This window comes from Neomonachus schauinslandi, chromosome 1, assembly GCF_002201575.2.
Source record: "Neomonachus schauinslandi chromosome 1, ASM220157v2, whole genome shotgun sequence".
NCBI classification, from domain to species: domain Eukaryota; kingdom Metazoa; phylum Chordata; class Mammalia; order Carnivora; family Phocidae; genus Neomonachus; species Neomonachus schauinslandi.
In genome coordinates, this window is record NC_058403.1 from 111,612,198 (window position 1) to 111,627,376 (window position 15,179).

Here is a 15,179-nt window from a genome sequence, read left to right on the forward strand (position 1 = left end):
AAAAGAGAGTCGTCTCTCTGTGTTTGAAGCTGGGAATCAAGCCGATAACGCAGACACCACCAGCATGCCACTCGTACTCCTGGGGCCGCGTGGCTTTCCCGCGCGCTCGCCTCGGGGGCGGGGAAGAACCCGGATGGAACCGCCCCTGCAGCCGGGACCCCCTACAGTCTTTGAATCCCTGCGTAGGGCGGAGTTGCCCTCCCTTCCATGCTCTGATTGGTTCGTTTCCGTAGGCTCCTTCCTCGCGATTGGACTTTGACAGTGTCAGTCACAAAGCGTCACTGGTCTCTCAGATTGTTGCTAGAAGGCGACTGCGTCGACGTCGGATTAGACTCGCGGCGTCTCACTTCCATCGGAGCGCTTTTCCTCCGGCGCTCGGAACCTACTCTGTGCCTCTCGGCTGTAGGGCCTGGAGGAAGGCGTATTGAGCCGGCTCGAGAGCTATCTGGGGCGCACAAGCGTTCCGTTCGTTACCCGCTCAGCGCCATGTCGTGGATGTTCAAGAGGTGAAGGGGGCGAGGGGGTGGGGCGCAGGGGGTAACGGCCTGTCGGCGTCCCCAGATGAACCTGACCTTCCCCGCGTTCCCTTCGAGTTCTCCTCGCGTTCTCGGTGCAGCTTGTATTCGTCCTGCTGGTGGCTCATATCGCCGCGGGAGCAATAAATGCATAGCCTTGGCTGGCGAGGGGAGACTCCTCAGGCGAGCCTCATGCCAGGGCCTTGGAGAAATCTCTCTCAGGGGCTGTGGGGGGCCTAGGGTTCCAAGCTCCACTCTTTAGCCGGGATCCTGATCTGAGCTTTATTCAACGAACACACGTTAGATGCTCACTGTGCGCTAGACGGTGTGCTCGGAATAAAGGGCCAATTAAGAAAGCCCTTGTCCCCAAGTAGCTCACAGTTTATGTGCATGCACAGACATAGAAATATGTATTTGCAGTGGAGCCAAAGAGGTATGCGCGGCGTACAAGGAAAACGCGGGGAAATAGCTTCCATCTGTTCTTAGGAGAGTGGAAACTTTCAGGAAGCCCCTCAGCGAACTTCCCCTGATTTTTCATTTTCCAAATTGGTGTACATGCCTGTTCCTGGAACAGTTATCCATGAAAGGATTGAGGGTACCCTTAAACCAACGGGAATAGGAGGCTTGAGGTCAACTTCCCATGATGGCATGATTTAGATGCCTGATAAGGGTTCTGTTTGGAGAGAATTAAAACAGTGGATGCTGGTTGTATTATCTGTAACCGTATAAATGGCTTCACATATAATAATAGTTCCATATTTGCAAGTCGTTTCTAGTTCAATTCTTATTGAAATTTGGTGTATAATTAGAGTTACATCATATACATCTCAGTTTAAATAGATGATCATCACTAGGGAAAAGATTTGTGAGCCCTTGTTGGAGTTTTCATTTTGAGTACTCGGTAGGTAGAAGAGGCATTACTGAACAGGTTAGGGTTCCTGGAAACCTTCCCCACTCACTCCAATTCCTGCTTTACCCATAGTTAACACTCTGTCAATCTTTATACAGCAGTTCCCACTAAAGATTTAACATGTTGAAATAAAATGAGAAAACAATTGGGCTATAAATATAATATGGTCTTTGGTTAAATATTGTATCATTTTCCTGTGCTTTTTCTTTTTTAATAGAGATCCTGTTTGGAAGTACTTGCAGACTGTCCAATACGGAGCCCATGGAAATTTTCCACGCCTCTCATATCCAACTTTCTTTCCCCGTTTTGAATTCCAAGATATTATACCTCCAGACGACTTCCTAACTAGTGATGAAGAGCTAGATTCAGTTTTATTTGGAACTTTGAGAGGTCATGTAGTTGGACTACGCTATTACACAGGAGTAGTGAGTATAATAATATTAGATCTTAAGTTGAAATATATTTATCTTGTTAACCCAGAAGATAAGAATTTGAAGGTGATATGTACAATTAATACTTATTTTACTTTAAGTAGAATGTATCTGGGTAAAATAACAAATATTTAATGGCCAATTTTCTTCTGTATTTATATTCTGCTTGTAATATATAAAGCACTTTTTCCTGTATGGTTTCATTTGATGGCTATAATGACTTGAAGGTAGATAGAACATCTATTATCCCCTTTTTATCACTGAAGAACTGAAGCTTAGGAAGGTTAGATGATTGGCCCAGAAAGCAGATACTAGGGGTGTATTTGTAGAATAACTTCCAAGTCAGTTCTTTTCTTTCTCGTCTTCTGTCCCTTAGTGCATTTCTGTACTTCAATGTTTTTAATTTAGGAAGATTAATTCCTACTAGATAAGGGAATTGTCTATTTTTAGGTCCTTTTTTTTCCCTTTCTGCAGTAAGACTATCTGTCTACCAATTTTTCTCCCTACATCTGTCTTTCTGTATCTCTGTTTGCATTGTGTGTATGTGTGAGAGACAGAGATAATATATGACTTTATATCTGGTGAGAAGTTGTCTTTGTTATGGTTATGTAGTGTGTTTCTCTGTTATTTGGCTGATGTGTCACTAGTTTTAGTCTTTATTATGAAATATTTTAAGCATGCATAAAAGTAGAATAATAAAACAAACTCCCATATACCTGTGATTCAGCGGTTAACAAATTTTCTCACATTTCTTTCATCACTTTTCCTTTTGTCCTTTAGAACAAAAAAAATCTCTACTGTTTCAGGTTTTTTTTTTTGGTTTTTTTTTCTTAAGATTTTATTTATTTATTTGACAGAGAGAGAGACAGAGCAAGTGAGGGAGCACAAGCAGGGGGAGTGGGAGAGAGAGAAGCAGGCTTCCCGCAGAGCAGGGAGCCCGATGTGGGGCTTGATCCCAGGACTCTGGGATCATGACCTGAGCCAAAGGCAGACGCTTAACGACTGAGCCACCCAGGCGCCCCTCTACTGTTTCAGTTTACATCCATATAATTCAGTATGTCTCTAAAAAAATTCAGACCTTGTCATTTTCATACTTAAAATTAGTAATTCCTTATTACATCTAATAACTAATCCATAATCAGTTTTCTTAATTGTTTAAAAATGTCTTTTTATAGTTCTTTTTTGTTTTTGAGAGAGAGCAAGCCAGAGCATGAGCAGGGAGGGGCAGAAGGAGAGGAAGAGAGAGAATCTTAAGCAGATTCAAGTGTGGAGCCCCACAAAGGGCTGGATCTCACAACCCTGAGACACTTAACTGACAGAGCCACCCCACCTAGGCACCCCTCCTATATTTTCTTTATATTGGAGCTTCTTAGATTATTTTGTAATTGTCTGAAATGTGTTGTCTAGGAGATTTCTTAGGAAAGAGGATTTCCTGAGTTTCTGTATGTTTCTAATTGTGACATTTATATCGAAGGGCAGTTTGGCTAAATACAAAGTTCTTAGCCTGTATTTTCTCTCTATATTTTGATGTTGCATAAAATGTTGGTGAGAATTCTGATGACAATATGATTTCTCTCCCATATAAGTGAATTGGGAATTTTTGCCTCCATAACTAAAGGGTATTTTTCCTTATCTTGAAAATCTAGTAGTTTTATTGGGGTATGTCTTATGATTGCCCTGTAACTTCATTTTCTTCTATTTCAGAAAATTTTTCTTTAATTACAGTTTTAAATGCTTGCTTTGTTTTTCAGGGACTCCATTCTACCATCTATCTATTAGATCTCCTCTGCATGTATCTATGCCTGTGTATATGCCTATTATTTTCTCTGAAATCCTTTCTATCATACTTCTTCATTTCTTAATTTTTCATCATTTATTTCCCTTACCATGTTTTCCACAAGGTCTGTGGAACTTTGTGTTCTTTCTGGTTTTTAATTCTGAAATAGTTTTTCATTTCTAATTTTTTCCTGAAATCTATTGGTTCTTATCTCCTATCCATCTCTCTTCTTTAGTTCTTTTATCTGTCTCTGTCTCTGAGCTTGCCTATTTCTGATTTGTGCTATTTTTTCAAAACTTAGATTGTTTTCTAAATTATTTTAAGCCATTGTGAAATACTAGATTATGGTTTCTGATCTTAGAACATTTACTATTTGTTGAGCTTAGAATAATTTCTATGACACTAGTAAGCTAATAAAAATGTTGAGCCCATTCTTCGGCTCAGGTCATGATCCTGGAGTCCCGGGATCGAGTCCCGCATCGGGCTCCCTGCTCGGCAGGGAGTCTGCTTCTCCCTCTGACCCTCCTCCCTCTCATGCTCTCTGTCTCTCATTCTCTGTCTCAAATAAATAAATAAAATCTTTAAAAAAAAAAAATGTTGAGCCCATTAAAAGTAATCACTTTTTTATTTTTAAAATATGTATTATTTATTTTATAAGTAATACATATTCATTATTTTAAAATGGCTAAAAGAAAAACCATTAAATCTCCCTGTAGTTTATCATCCTGGACCATAAGTTATTCATTTTATTTTTTCACACTTTACTCTGTGGGCATATGCATGTAAATTGAAATCACATTATGTATTAAAAATTGAGATCGTTATTATGTCTATTATAGTGATCACCCTTTTTTCTCCTGGTAAAATATTAGGACTATATTTTCATGTCAGTACAAATCTATATTGTATTTTTTTTTTTAAAGATTTTGTTTATTTATTTGAGAGAGAGAGAATGAGAGACAGAGAGCACGAGAGGGAAGAGGGCAGAGGGGGAAGCAGACCCCCCACTGAGCAGGGAGCCTGATGTGGGACTTGATCCCAGGACTCCAGGATCATGACCTGAGCCGAAGGCAGTCGCTTAACCAACTGAGCCACCCAGGCGCCCTATATTGTATTTTTAATTTCCTTATTGATGGACGTTTTGAGGTTGATCACTATCATGAAAATATAAAAATTGAGGTATTGGGCGCCTGGGTGGCTCAGTTGGTTAAGCAACTGCCTTCGGCTCAGGTCATGATCCTGGAGTCCCGGGATCGAGTCCCACATCGGGCTCCCTGCTCAGCAGGGAGTCTGCTTCTCCCCCTGACCCTCCCCACTCTCATGCTCTCTCTATCTCATTCTCTCTCTCAAATAAATAAAATCTTTAAAAAAAAAAAATTGAGGTATTAATCTTTGCATACTTATTATTTTCAACTTTTTCCAGTTTTATTGAGATGTGATTTACATGAGAAAATACACATTTTTTTTTTTTTAAGATTTTATTTATTTATTTGACAGAGACACAGCGAGAGAGGGAACACAAGCAGGGAGCGTGGGAGAGGGAGAAGCAGGCTTCCCACGGAGCAGGGAGCCCGATGCAGGGCTTGATCCCAGGCTCCTGGGATCATGACCCAGCCGAAGGCAGACACTTAATGACTGAGCCACCCAGGCGACCCCCCCCCACGCCTTTTTTTTTTTTTTTTTTAGAAAATACACATTTCTAAGTATATGATTCCAAGAGTTTTGATAAAGATAAATACATGATAATCACCATTCTAATCAAGATACAGATTATTTCTATCACCCCTGAAAGTTCTGTTGTGTTTCGTTGTAGTCCTTTCTGCTGGACCTGCCCTAACACCTACAACCTAATTTCTCTTGGTATCAGTTTAGCCTGTTCCAGAGCTTTATATGCATTAAGTCATACATTAATGTACTCTTTAATTCTAGCTTCATTCAAACTCAGCATAATTCAAATACTTATTGAGTCAATTTTGGCAATTTATATTTTTAAAGAAAAGCATCTACTTAAATTTTCAAATTTATGCTACAGAGTTGTGCTTAGTAACATTTATACTTGAAAATATTTTAAGTGTTTATTCTCTGTGTTATATATTTGTGTCTAGTTTTTATCAATTAGCCTTGGTAGAGATTTATGTTTCATCTTTTCAAGCAACCTTTCTTGGATTTTTCTTATGGTTATTTTTCTTCATTGTTTTCTGTTTTCTGTTCTGTTATCCAAGTTCCCTAAGCTTACTTTATTTTATTTTTAGATTTCTGATTTGAATGCTTAATTTTAATCTTAATAATAATAGCTTTTAATCTTAAACATTCTTCAAAGTACTGTATTAGCTATATCTCCTAAGTTTTGATATATAAAGTTGGCATTGCTAAATTTTTTAAAGATTATTTAATTTATTTTTATTTTTTTAAAGATTTTATTTATTTATTTGACAGAGACACAGCAAGAGAGGGAACACAAGCGGGGGAGTGGGAGAGGGAGAAGCAGGCTTCCCACGGAGGAGGGAGCCCGATGTGTGGCTCGATCCCAGGACCCTGGGATCATGACCTGAGCTGAAGGCAGACACTTAGTGACTGAGTCACCCAGGCACCCCTATTTATTTTATTTTTAAAGATTTTATTTATTTGGGGCACTTGGGTGGCTCAGTCGTTAAGCGTCTGCCTTCGGCTCAGGTCATGATCCCAGGGTCCTGGGATCGAGCCCCACATCGGGCTCCCTGCTCAGCGGGAAGCCTGCTTCTCCCTCTCCCACTCCCCCTGCTTGTGTTCCCTCTCTCACTGTATCTCTCTGTCAAATGAATAAATAAAATCTTAAAAAAAAAAAAAAGGATTTTATTTATTTAGTTAGAGCACCAGTGGGTGGGGGAGAGGGGGGAAGGGCAGAGGGAGAAGGAACAGCAGACTCCCCGCTGAGCAGGGAGCCTGACGTGGGGCTCAATCCCAGGACCCCTGGATTATGACCTGAGCTGAGGGCAGATGCTTAACCAACTTAGCCACCCAGGCGCCCCTATTTATTTATTTGAGAGAGGGAGCGCGCACAAGTGCTTGCACCTGAACGGGGAGGGGCAGAGGGAGAGCCTGGGACAGAAGCAGACTCCCTGCTGAACACAGAGCCCTGTGTGGTGCTGGATCTCCCTGAGATCATGACCTGAAACGAAGTCAAGAGTCAGAGGCTTAACCGACAGCCATCCAGGTGCCCCAGGCATTGCTAATTTTTAAATGTTTTTTTTTTTAATGTGTTTTTGAAAGCTTATGGTTAAATTTTTTATTTCTTGACACGTCTGAGTATTTATAATAAGGTAGATTATTTCTTTCCTATTCTAAAAATATTGTTATGGGGCGCCTGGGTGGCTCCGTCATTAAGCATCTGCCTTCGGCTCAGGTCATGATCCCAGGGTCCTGGGATTGAGCCCCACATCGGGCTCCAGCTCAGCGGGAAGCCTGGTTCTCCCTCTCCCACTGCCCCTGCTTGTGTTCCCTCTCTCGCCGTGTCTCTCTCTGTCAGATAGATAAATAAAATCTTAAAAAAATACATTGTTATAATTAGTTGTAATTCTCTCTCTTTTTTTTGTTTTTAATATTTTTTAATACGTCCTTTTCTGTCTTGGTGTTCAGACCTTGTTTTCTTTGTTTTTATAGTCTCTAGCATTTTGGTCTATATGTATTCTATTTTAACTTCTATCATTAATTATTATCTATTATCTACTATCAGTAATTAGCTATCATCTGTAGTAAATCACAGTTACCTACTTTTAATAAGTGATGATTTATTACAATAAAAGAAAATTATCTAATTTTGCTTGAGATGAAATCTAAAAAAAGTAAGTTTTTTTACCTAACTTTTTGGGGTTATGTATTTCTTGGGATTTGCATAATTTAGTTTAAAAAAAGATCATGCTTACAGGCATTGGCAGAAAGGATGGGACTGGGAGAGAACAGAGCTGTGCTTTATGAATATCTCCAAAGGGCTAGAGAGGAATATCTGTCTGATAATCTGACTGGTCAGGCTATAGAGAATCTTGAAAAAGTAGACAGATGGTGATGGTGGTTTGAAGCAGCATTCCTTTGTCTTTTTCAGGCAATTAAAAAAGTGATAATTCACTACCATAAAATTCATTTTTATTTTTTTTATTTATTTTTATTTTTTTAAAGATTTTTTTTTATCCATTTGACAGCAAGAGACACAGCGAGAGAGGGAACACAAGCAGGGAGAGTGGGAGAGGGAGAAGCAGGCCTCCCGCAGAGCAGGGAGCCCAATGCGGGGCTCAATCCCAGGACCCTGAGATCATGACCCGAGCCAAAGGCAGACGCCTAACGACTGAGCTACCCAGGCGCCCCACCATTTTTATTTTTTAGAGATTTTTTAAAATTTATTTGTCAGAGAGAGGGAGAGCACGCGAGCGTGCACACACAAGCAGGGGGAGGGACAGGCAGAGGGAGAAGCAGGCTCCCTGCTGAGCAAGGAGCCTGATGCAGGACTCTATCCCAGGATGCTGGGATCATGACCTGAGCTGACGGCAGACACTTAACCAACTGAGCGACCCAGGTGTCCCAAAATTCACCATTTTTAAAGTACAGTTGAGTGGTTTTTATTCACAAGGTTGTGCAACCTTCCCCACTGTTTGGTTCCAGAACGTTTCGTCACACCAGAAAGAACCCTGTACGCTTTAGAAATCACTTGCTATTACTCTGTCTCCTCAGTCCCTGATATCTACTCATTTATTTTCTATTTCTGTGGATGTGCCTACTCTACACATTGCATAGAATGGAACCATACAATATGTGGCCCTTGGGTCTAACCTTCATTACTGCCATCTTTTGCGTTAATATTTTCTAGTGTGCCATTTTAATTTCCTCATTTCTTTTACTATATATTTTGAGTTGTTTCCTTAGTTGTTGCTCTGGGGAATTACAATTAATAACTTAATTCATAAGAATCTAGTTTGGATTAGTGCCAACTTAACTTCAATAGCATACAAAAATTTTGCTTGTAGATAGCTCCATTTCCCTCTTCCCCCATTCCTTTGTGCTGTTAACATACAAATTACATCTTTATTTACAGTGTATGCTCATCAACACGATTTATAATTGTTTTATGCACTTTCATTTAGGTAGGAGAAAAAAGTTACAACCAAAAAAAATTATACTTTTTATATTTACCTATCTAATTACCTTTACCTGTAGTCTTTATTTCTTTGTGTAGATTCACGTTATTGTCTAGTCCTTTGATTTCAGCCTGTAGTTCTCTCTCTAATATAGGACAGATCTTGGTGGTGATTTCTCATTGTTTAACTGGAATGTCTTAATTTCTCCTATACTTTTGAAGGGTAATTTTATCAGATATAGAGTTCTTGGCTTTAGGTTTTTTTGAAGCACTTTGAAAAGTTATTCCACTACCTTTTGGCCTCTATGCTGTCTAATGAGAAATCATGTTCATCTTATTGAGGATCCTCCTATAAATAAGGAGTTGCTCCTCTTGTTGCTTTCAACATTTTTTTCCACAGCTTGATTATGATGTGTCTGGGTTTAGATCTCTTTAAGTTTAGTTTATTTGGAGTTTGTTGAGTTTCTAAGATATGTAGATTAATGTTTTTCATCAAATTTGGGGAGTTTTCAGCTATTATTTCTTCAAATATCCTTTCTACCCTTTTTTCTCCTCCCCTTCTGAGACTGATGTGTATCTTAGATATGGTTGCTATCGTCCCACAGATCTCTGAGGCCTGTTCATGTTTCTTCATTCTTTTTTCTATATATTTCTCAGACTCTGTAACTGTTCTTAGACTCCCATCTAATGTCTTCATCTTCATTGATAACTTCTGCCTTCACATAATCTGCTGTGGAGCCTCTCTAGTGAATTTTTTTTTTACTTTACTGTACTTTTGACAACAGACTTTGTATTTGGTGAGACATAGTTTTTATGTTTTCCTTTAGTTTTTTAGACATGGTTTGCTTTAGGTTTTTGAACATACTTAAAATTTAAATTTTTTTCCTAGTAGGTCAAACATGTGCTTCCTCAGGGACAGTTGATAGTTTTTTTCCTATGAGTGAACCATACTTTCTCATGTCATTTCTTTGCATGTCTCTTTTGTTGTTATTGTTGAAAAGTAGACATTTTAAATAATGTGGCAACTGTAAAAATTAGATTCTTCTCCCTCTCCAGGGTGGTTTGTTGTTGCTGATTTTGGAATTGTTGCTTGTTTAGTGATTTTCCTGAATTAACCCTGTAAAATCTACTGATGTCTGTACTTGGTTAGCTTAATGGTCAGCTTATGATTAAACCAGAACCAGTAAATCTATCAGTCTTTACTGTGGGGATCTGTATGCACTTGGGGCACTCCTTCAGTTGACAGTTCTTCCTTAACCTTAATGTCCTGCTAGTTCAGAGCCTCAAGTTTAGCCAGAGGTGTGAGCTTACGGTCTTCTTAGGTCTTTTCCTGATCATATGCACAGCCCCGGGCATGCATACAGCCCTCTGCTTGAATATGGCCTTCTACGTTCCCAGGAATATATTGGAGCTTTTCAAAGCCTTAGTGGACATCTTAGTCCCCAACTTTCCTTTTAATCCTTTTGGTTATTGTATTGTTTGCCCCAGCTATTACCCGTTGCCTGTAAAATTGTTTCTAACAAACACTCACCCAGGGAGGGTTTTTTTGTATTGGATGAGCTCAGAGATCAAATAGAAATCACTTTGCAAGTGGGGATATTCTGGAGAACCATCATACAGGTCAAATAATGACAATTCTTTAGGAATGAATCTTTGAAAGATTCTGTTCCATTGCACTCCCTTTGGTGACTACTAGACTGCACCAAGAATTTTAGCAGGTTATTTTTAAAGGCTATCATGCAGCTGAGAGTTGGAGATGGGACTAGGACACTGATGTTTAGCTGTTTTGTTTTGTTTTGTTTTGTTTGAACTAACACCCTCCAGGTTTCTGCAATTCTTTGGTTGGTTTCCAGATGTCTGGAAAAGTTGATTCTGACAATTTCTGCCATTTTTTTCATTGCCATTATGGAAGAGAGAATTTTCAGAAGTCCTTTAAGTCTTCTATTTTCAGTGACATCACCCTCAGGCAACTTTTAATCTAGTAGAATCAGAATGGCATGAATTGAAGGTTGCATATATTTTCTTAATTTCATTCCATTTTGACTTAATAATTAATATCTTTTTCCCCTTTTAGAGCCTGGAGAAATCAGCCTTAGGAACCAGCCTGCCTGGATTTAAATTCTAGTTCTGCTACTTAATAGCTTTATGACCTTGGTCAAGTTACTTAACTTTTCTGTGCTTTAGTGTCTTCATCAGTAAAATGGGGGTAATGATAGTACCTACTGATAGAGTTGTGAAGATTTGAAAAGTCAAATCTAGGTAATGTACTTAGAACAATGGCACATAATAAGCACTCAATAAAGATCACCTGTTTTCGGAAGTTATGATGTTGAAAATTTTAGTGTGAAACTTTTATTTAGTTTTGATTGTATCTTTCAGATATCAAGGATTTGTTAACTTCCCAGTGAATGTAAGTTTAAAAAATACTGTAAAAGTATTTTTACAGTATTTGAGTAATTATTTGAGTAATTAGACTCAATACAGTATTGAGTCTAAGAAAATCTACATTTCTTATATGCTGTTATTAAGTAAGTATTAAAAAAATAAATGGAAAGCCCAGATAAAGTTTAATGAAGAAAGCTCCTTTTGTATGTTTATTATTTATAATATTATCTGTTTATTATTTTATTAGGTTAATAATAATGAAATGGTTGCATTACAACGAGAGCCCAATAACCCCTATGATAAGAATGCAATTAAAGTAAACAATGTGAATGGAAATCAGGTTGGCCATTTAAAGAAAGATCTTGCAGCTGCTTTGGCCTATATCATGGACAACAAATTGGCACAGATTGAAGGGTAATGTACTTTCAGAGTTTAGTTTTAATAATTATAAGTTGTGATCTTTGAATTTGTTAAGAGGCTATATAGTTGCCCTGACAACTTTTATCACTCTGCCTTTAGTATGTGTTCAATAAATGTGTTAATTCTTTTCCCATCTGCCTCTACTACCCCAGCCATGAAACAACTATTCCCTTACTTTCCTACTAATTTATTACCATGGAAAATAATAGATTTTGGCTCAAATATTAGGAAATCCATACCATGTGTCCAAACCTTTTAGTGCATAGATTTGGGAGTTTGGAAGTGTTTGTTTAAATCAAAGGTTGTAAGCTAGTAGCCTGTGATCATATGTAGGTGAGTTTCATTTTGCCTACATAGTGTTTTATAATTTTTCATTTATTTCCAATATTCAAATATCTGGATATTCTGCATTTTATATAGGTTAATTTTTTCCCTAATTGAATATTATTTATGAAGATTTCTCTTGACAAATGGAAGATCTGACCTTCATTTGCACAGAACATCAGTTGACTGGAGCAGAGTAGCAGCTGCTGCTTTAGGCAAGGCCTGTATTCTCCCAGTTCTACCACCTCTTCCTTTTTTTAAAACTCCCAGTCTCCTTGGTTACCATTTTTTCTCTTTCAGGCGTTTAGTCTGTGATCTCAATTTAAGTATGGAATGTTTAGAATATGAAAAGGTGAGGTTGGATGACAAATGCTCAGTAATGTCCTTACTTTACTTGTTTTCTCCATTCTCAGTTCATTAAAGTTTTTGGATATTGAGAATAAATTTTTAGTGAATCCTGGATCATAAATATAGTTGACCCTTGAACATGGGTTTGACCTGTACGGGTCCACTTAAATGCAACTTTTTAAAAATAAATGCAGTACACTACTGTGAATGTATTCTGTCTTTATGATTTTGTTAATTTTTTTTTAGCTTACTTTAAGAACACAATCTATCATGCATATAACCTACAAAATATGTGTTAATTGACTATGTTATTGGTAAGGCTTCTGGTCAACAACAGGCTATTAGTAGTTAAGTTTTTAGGGTATCAAAAGTTATATGTGGATTTTTAACTGCATAGGGGGTCAGTGTCCCAAAACCCCATGTTGTTAAGGGTCAGATGTAGTTCTAGCAAATCATTCCCCATTCTCCCAGAATGGGTTGCTACCATCAGTGGTTCTGTTAGTGAAAGCTCTTCCCTTTCAATTAAACTTACTATTTGTACCTATCTTATAATCTCAGTTATAGGCTACCTGGCTTTATTCCATCTTTTCAGTTTCTTCTGGCTTTCTGTTCCAAAAACAGAGGAACAGAAACTGATTGTTGTTGATCCTATTCCCTGTACTTTTTCTGTTTTTCTAGTTTGCCCAATAGTTCCTTATTTCACTTCCTTGCAAAATTTGAATGTGATGCTTACAATATTTTTTTATTTTATTTTATTTTATTTTTTAAAGATTTTATTTATTTGGCAGAGACACTGCGAGAGAAGGAACACAAGCAGGGGGAGTGGGAGAGGGGAAGCGTGGAGCAGGGAGCCCGATGTGGGGCTCGATCCCAGGACCCTGGGATCATGACCTGAGCCGAAGGCAGATGCTTAACAACTGAGCCACCCAGGCACCCCAGTGATGCTTACAATATTTAATAGTTGTATTCTTAATGGAAGTAAAAAATAACAGTTCTAATTTTCTCTCTTTTTTTTTTTCCTCAAATATAATAGGGTTGTTCCTTTTGGTGCAAACAATGCTTTTACCATGCCTCTCCATATGACTTTTTGGGGAAAAGAAGAAAATAGAAAAGCGGTTTTAGATCAGTTGAAGAAACATGGATTTAAATTGGGTCCTGCACCAAAAAGTAAGTGTAGAGTTTAAGCTCCTATTATTTTGCTACTGTAAGATGCAGGAATTATAAAACATTTCTTCTCTTGAGAAATAATTTGAGTTTGTTTGGCTAATTTGTGTTGAAGGCTCTGAGTTGTAACTTTTCTTAGGAATCTTTTTAAGGAAATCCCTGATTTTTTTTTCTCTTTATTTTGGAATAATTATAGATTCATAGGAGGGGGCGTGTGTGTGTGTGTGAGAGAACATGCACATGCACACATACATACAAAGAGGTCCTGTATTTCCTCCCTAATTTTCCCCAGTGTTAATATCTGGTTTAAAATCCCTGATTTTAAACTTCGTCTGATAAATTATAGACAAAAAGAATCTCCCAATAGGGAATGAAGAAGTATTATTTATTTGACAAGAGTTTGTTAAAAAATGTGGCATTATTTTAATAATGTATTTTTTTAATGACTATTAGTTTTTTTTTTTTTAAGATTTTATTTATTTATTCATGAGAGACAGAGAGAGAGACAGAGGCAGAGGGAGAAGCAGGCTCCCCACGGAGCAGGGAGCCCGATGCGGGACTCGATCCCAGGACCCTGGGATCATGACCTGAGCCGAAGGCAGATGCTTAACCGACTGAGCCACCCAGGCATCCCAATGACTATTAGTTTTTAAAAAATTTTTTAAATATATTTAGAACACAACTAAAAGTTACTAAAAGATAATTCATTTGGTGATTTTATTCTTTTCATTTTGTAAATTACAGCTTTAGGATTCAGTTTAGAAAGTAGTTGGGGCTCTGGAAGAGCTGGACCAAGCTATAGTATGCCAGTTCATGCTGCAGTACAGATGACAACTGAACAGGTATGCTTCTTTTTTATTTTGTAATCTAAAAGTGAATTTTAAATGTTGAAGATTGATGTTTAAAAGAATAAGATAAATATGTATGTGCTAGTACTTGTGATCTTCAGGTATGTTAAGCTATGAAACACACTGTAGAATATATATGAAAAACTTTTTTTTTAAGATTTTGAGAGAGAGCAAGCGAGAGCAAGCAAGAGCGGGTGGGAGGGGCTGAAGGTGAGAGAGAAGCAGACTCCCTGCTGAGCAGGGAACCCCACATGGGGCTTGATCCCAGGACCCTGAGAATCTCTGTTAGCCTTTTTGTCTTCTAATTGTAGTTACCATATTTTACCTGCTCGTTATTAGTAAGGCTTGAGCCTGTGTTTGGTGGGTAAACCCCAGGTTACCTCTCTAACTTTTTTGATTAGCCTGATTTCTTCTGAGCTACTGCTTTGTATTCGTGTGCTAATTTATAAAAGTAATTATAACACATACATGTTGCTATAGAATTAGATTAGATCAGTTTAAAGAACCAATTAAATTAGCATAAGATTAAAATCATCTATTAATGTTTTGTAGCACCTAACAAGTTGTTTGCAGTAATAGTAAATGAAGTGTCATTGACATAAAAAAAAAGTCAAATAAATGGACCTGGTAGGATCTCACAAAATGTTTTGAATACAACTAATAGAATCATAGAACTTCAATGGTAGAAGGAACCTTAGAGACACTCTAAATTATCCCTTTCATTTTGTAAGAATAAGATATAGGCCATAAAGGTTAAGTCTCTTGCCCAGTGTTATATATAGATTTGTGACAGCTGTGACAAACTCTAGATTTAATCTCTTCCGTATTTTGATTGTAACACAACCTCTTACACCTAAAGCACCTATTCATTCTGCCTTCAGTAAGCAATGTAGCAACTCAAAGAATATGTTAGGTAACTTTTGGTATTCAAATCTTTTTGTTAATTAAATGAT

General features: G+C 37.8%; 1 protein-coding gene across 3 annotated transcripts in view; it reads left to right on the plus strand.

The window, feature by feature from the left end:
• Positions 1-342: 342 nt before the first annotated feature.
• The window catches only part of HLTF (helicase like transcription factor), a 51,796-nt gene continuing 36,959 nt past the window's right edge, over positions 343-15,179 (plus strand). For 2 of the 3 annotated variants that reach the window (XM_044920302.1, XM_021685952.1), the window contains exons 1-5: positions 381-506; positions 1,643-1,850; positions 11,370-11,536; positions 13,248-13,381; positions 14,123-14,220. In XM_044920302.1, the coding sequence (XP_044776237.1) occupies positions 487-506; positions 1,643-1,850; positions 11,370-11,536; positions 13,248-13,381; positions 14,123-14,220 (627 nt within the window). In that variant the 5' untranslated portion in view covers positions 381-486. Of the gene's footprint in view, positions 507-1,642; positions 1,851-11,369; positions 11,537-13,247; positions 13,382-14,122; positions 14,221-15,179 lie in introns of all 3 variants that reach the window. The other variant, XM_021685951.2, reaches the window with a different exon arrangement.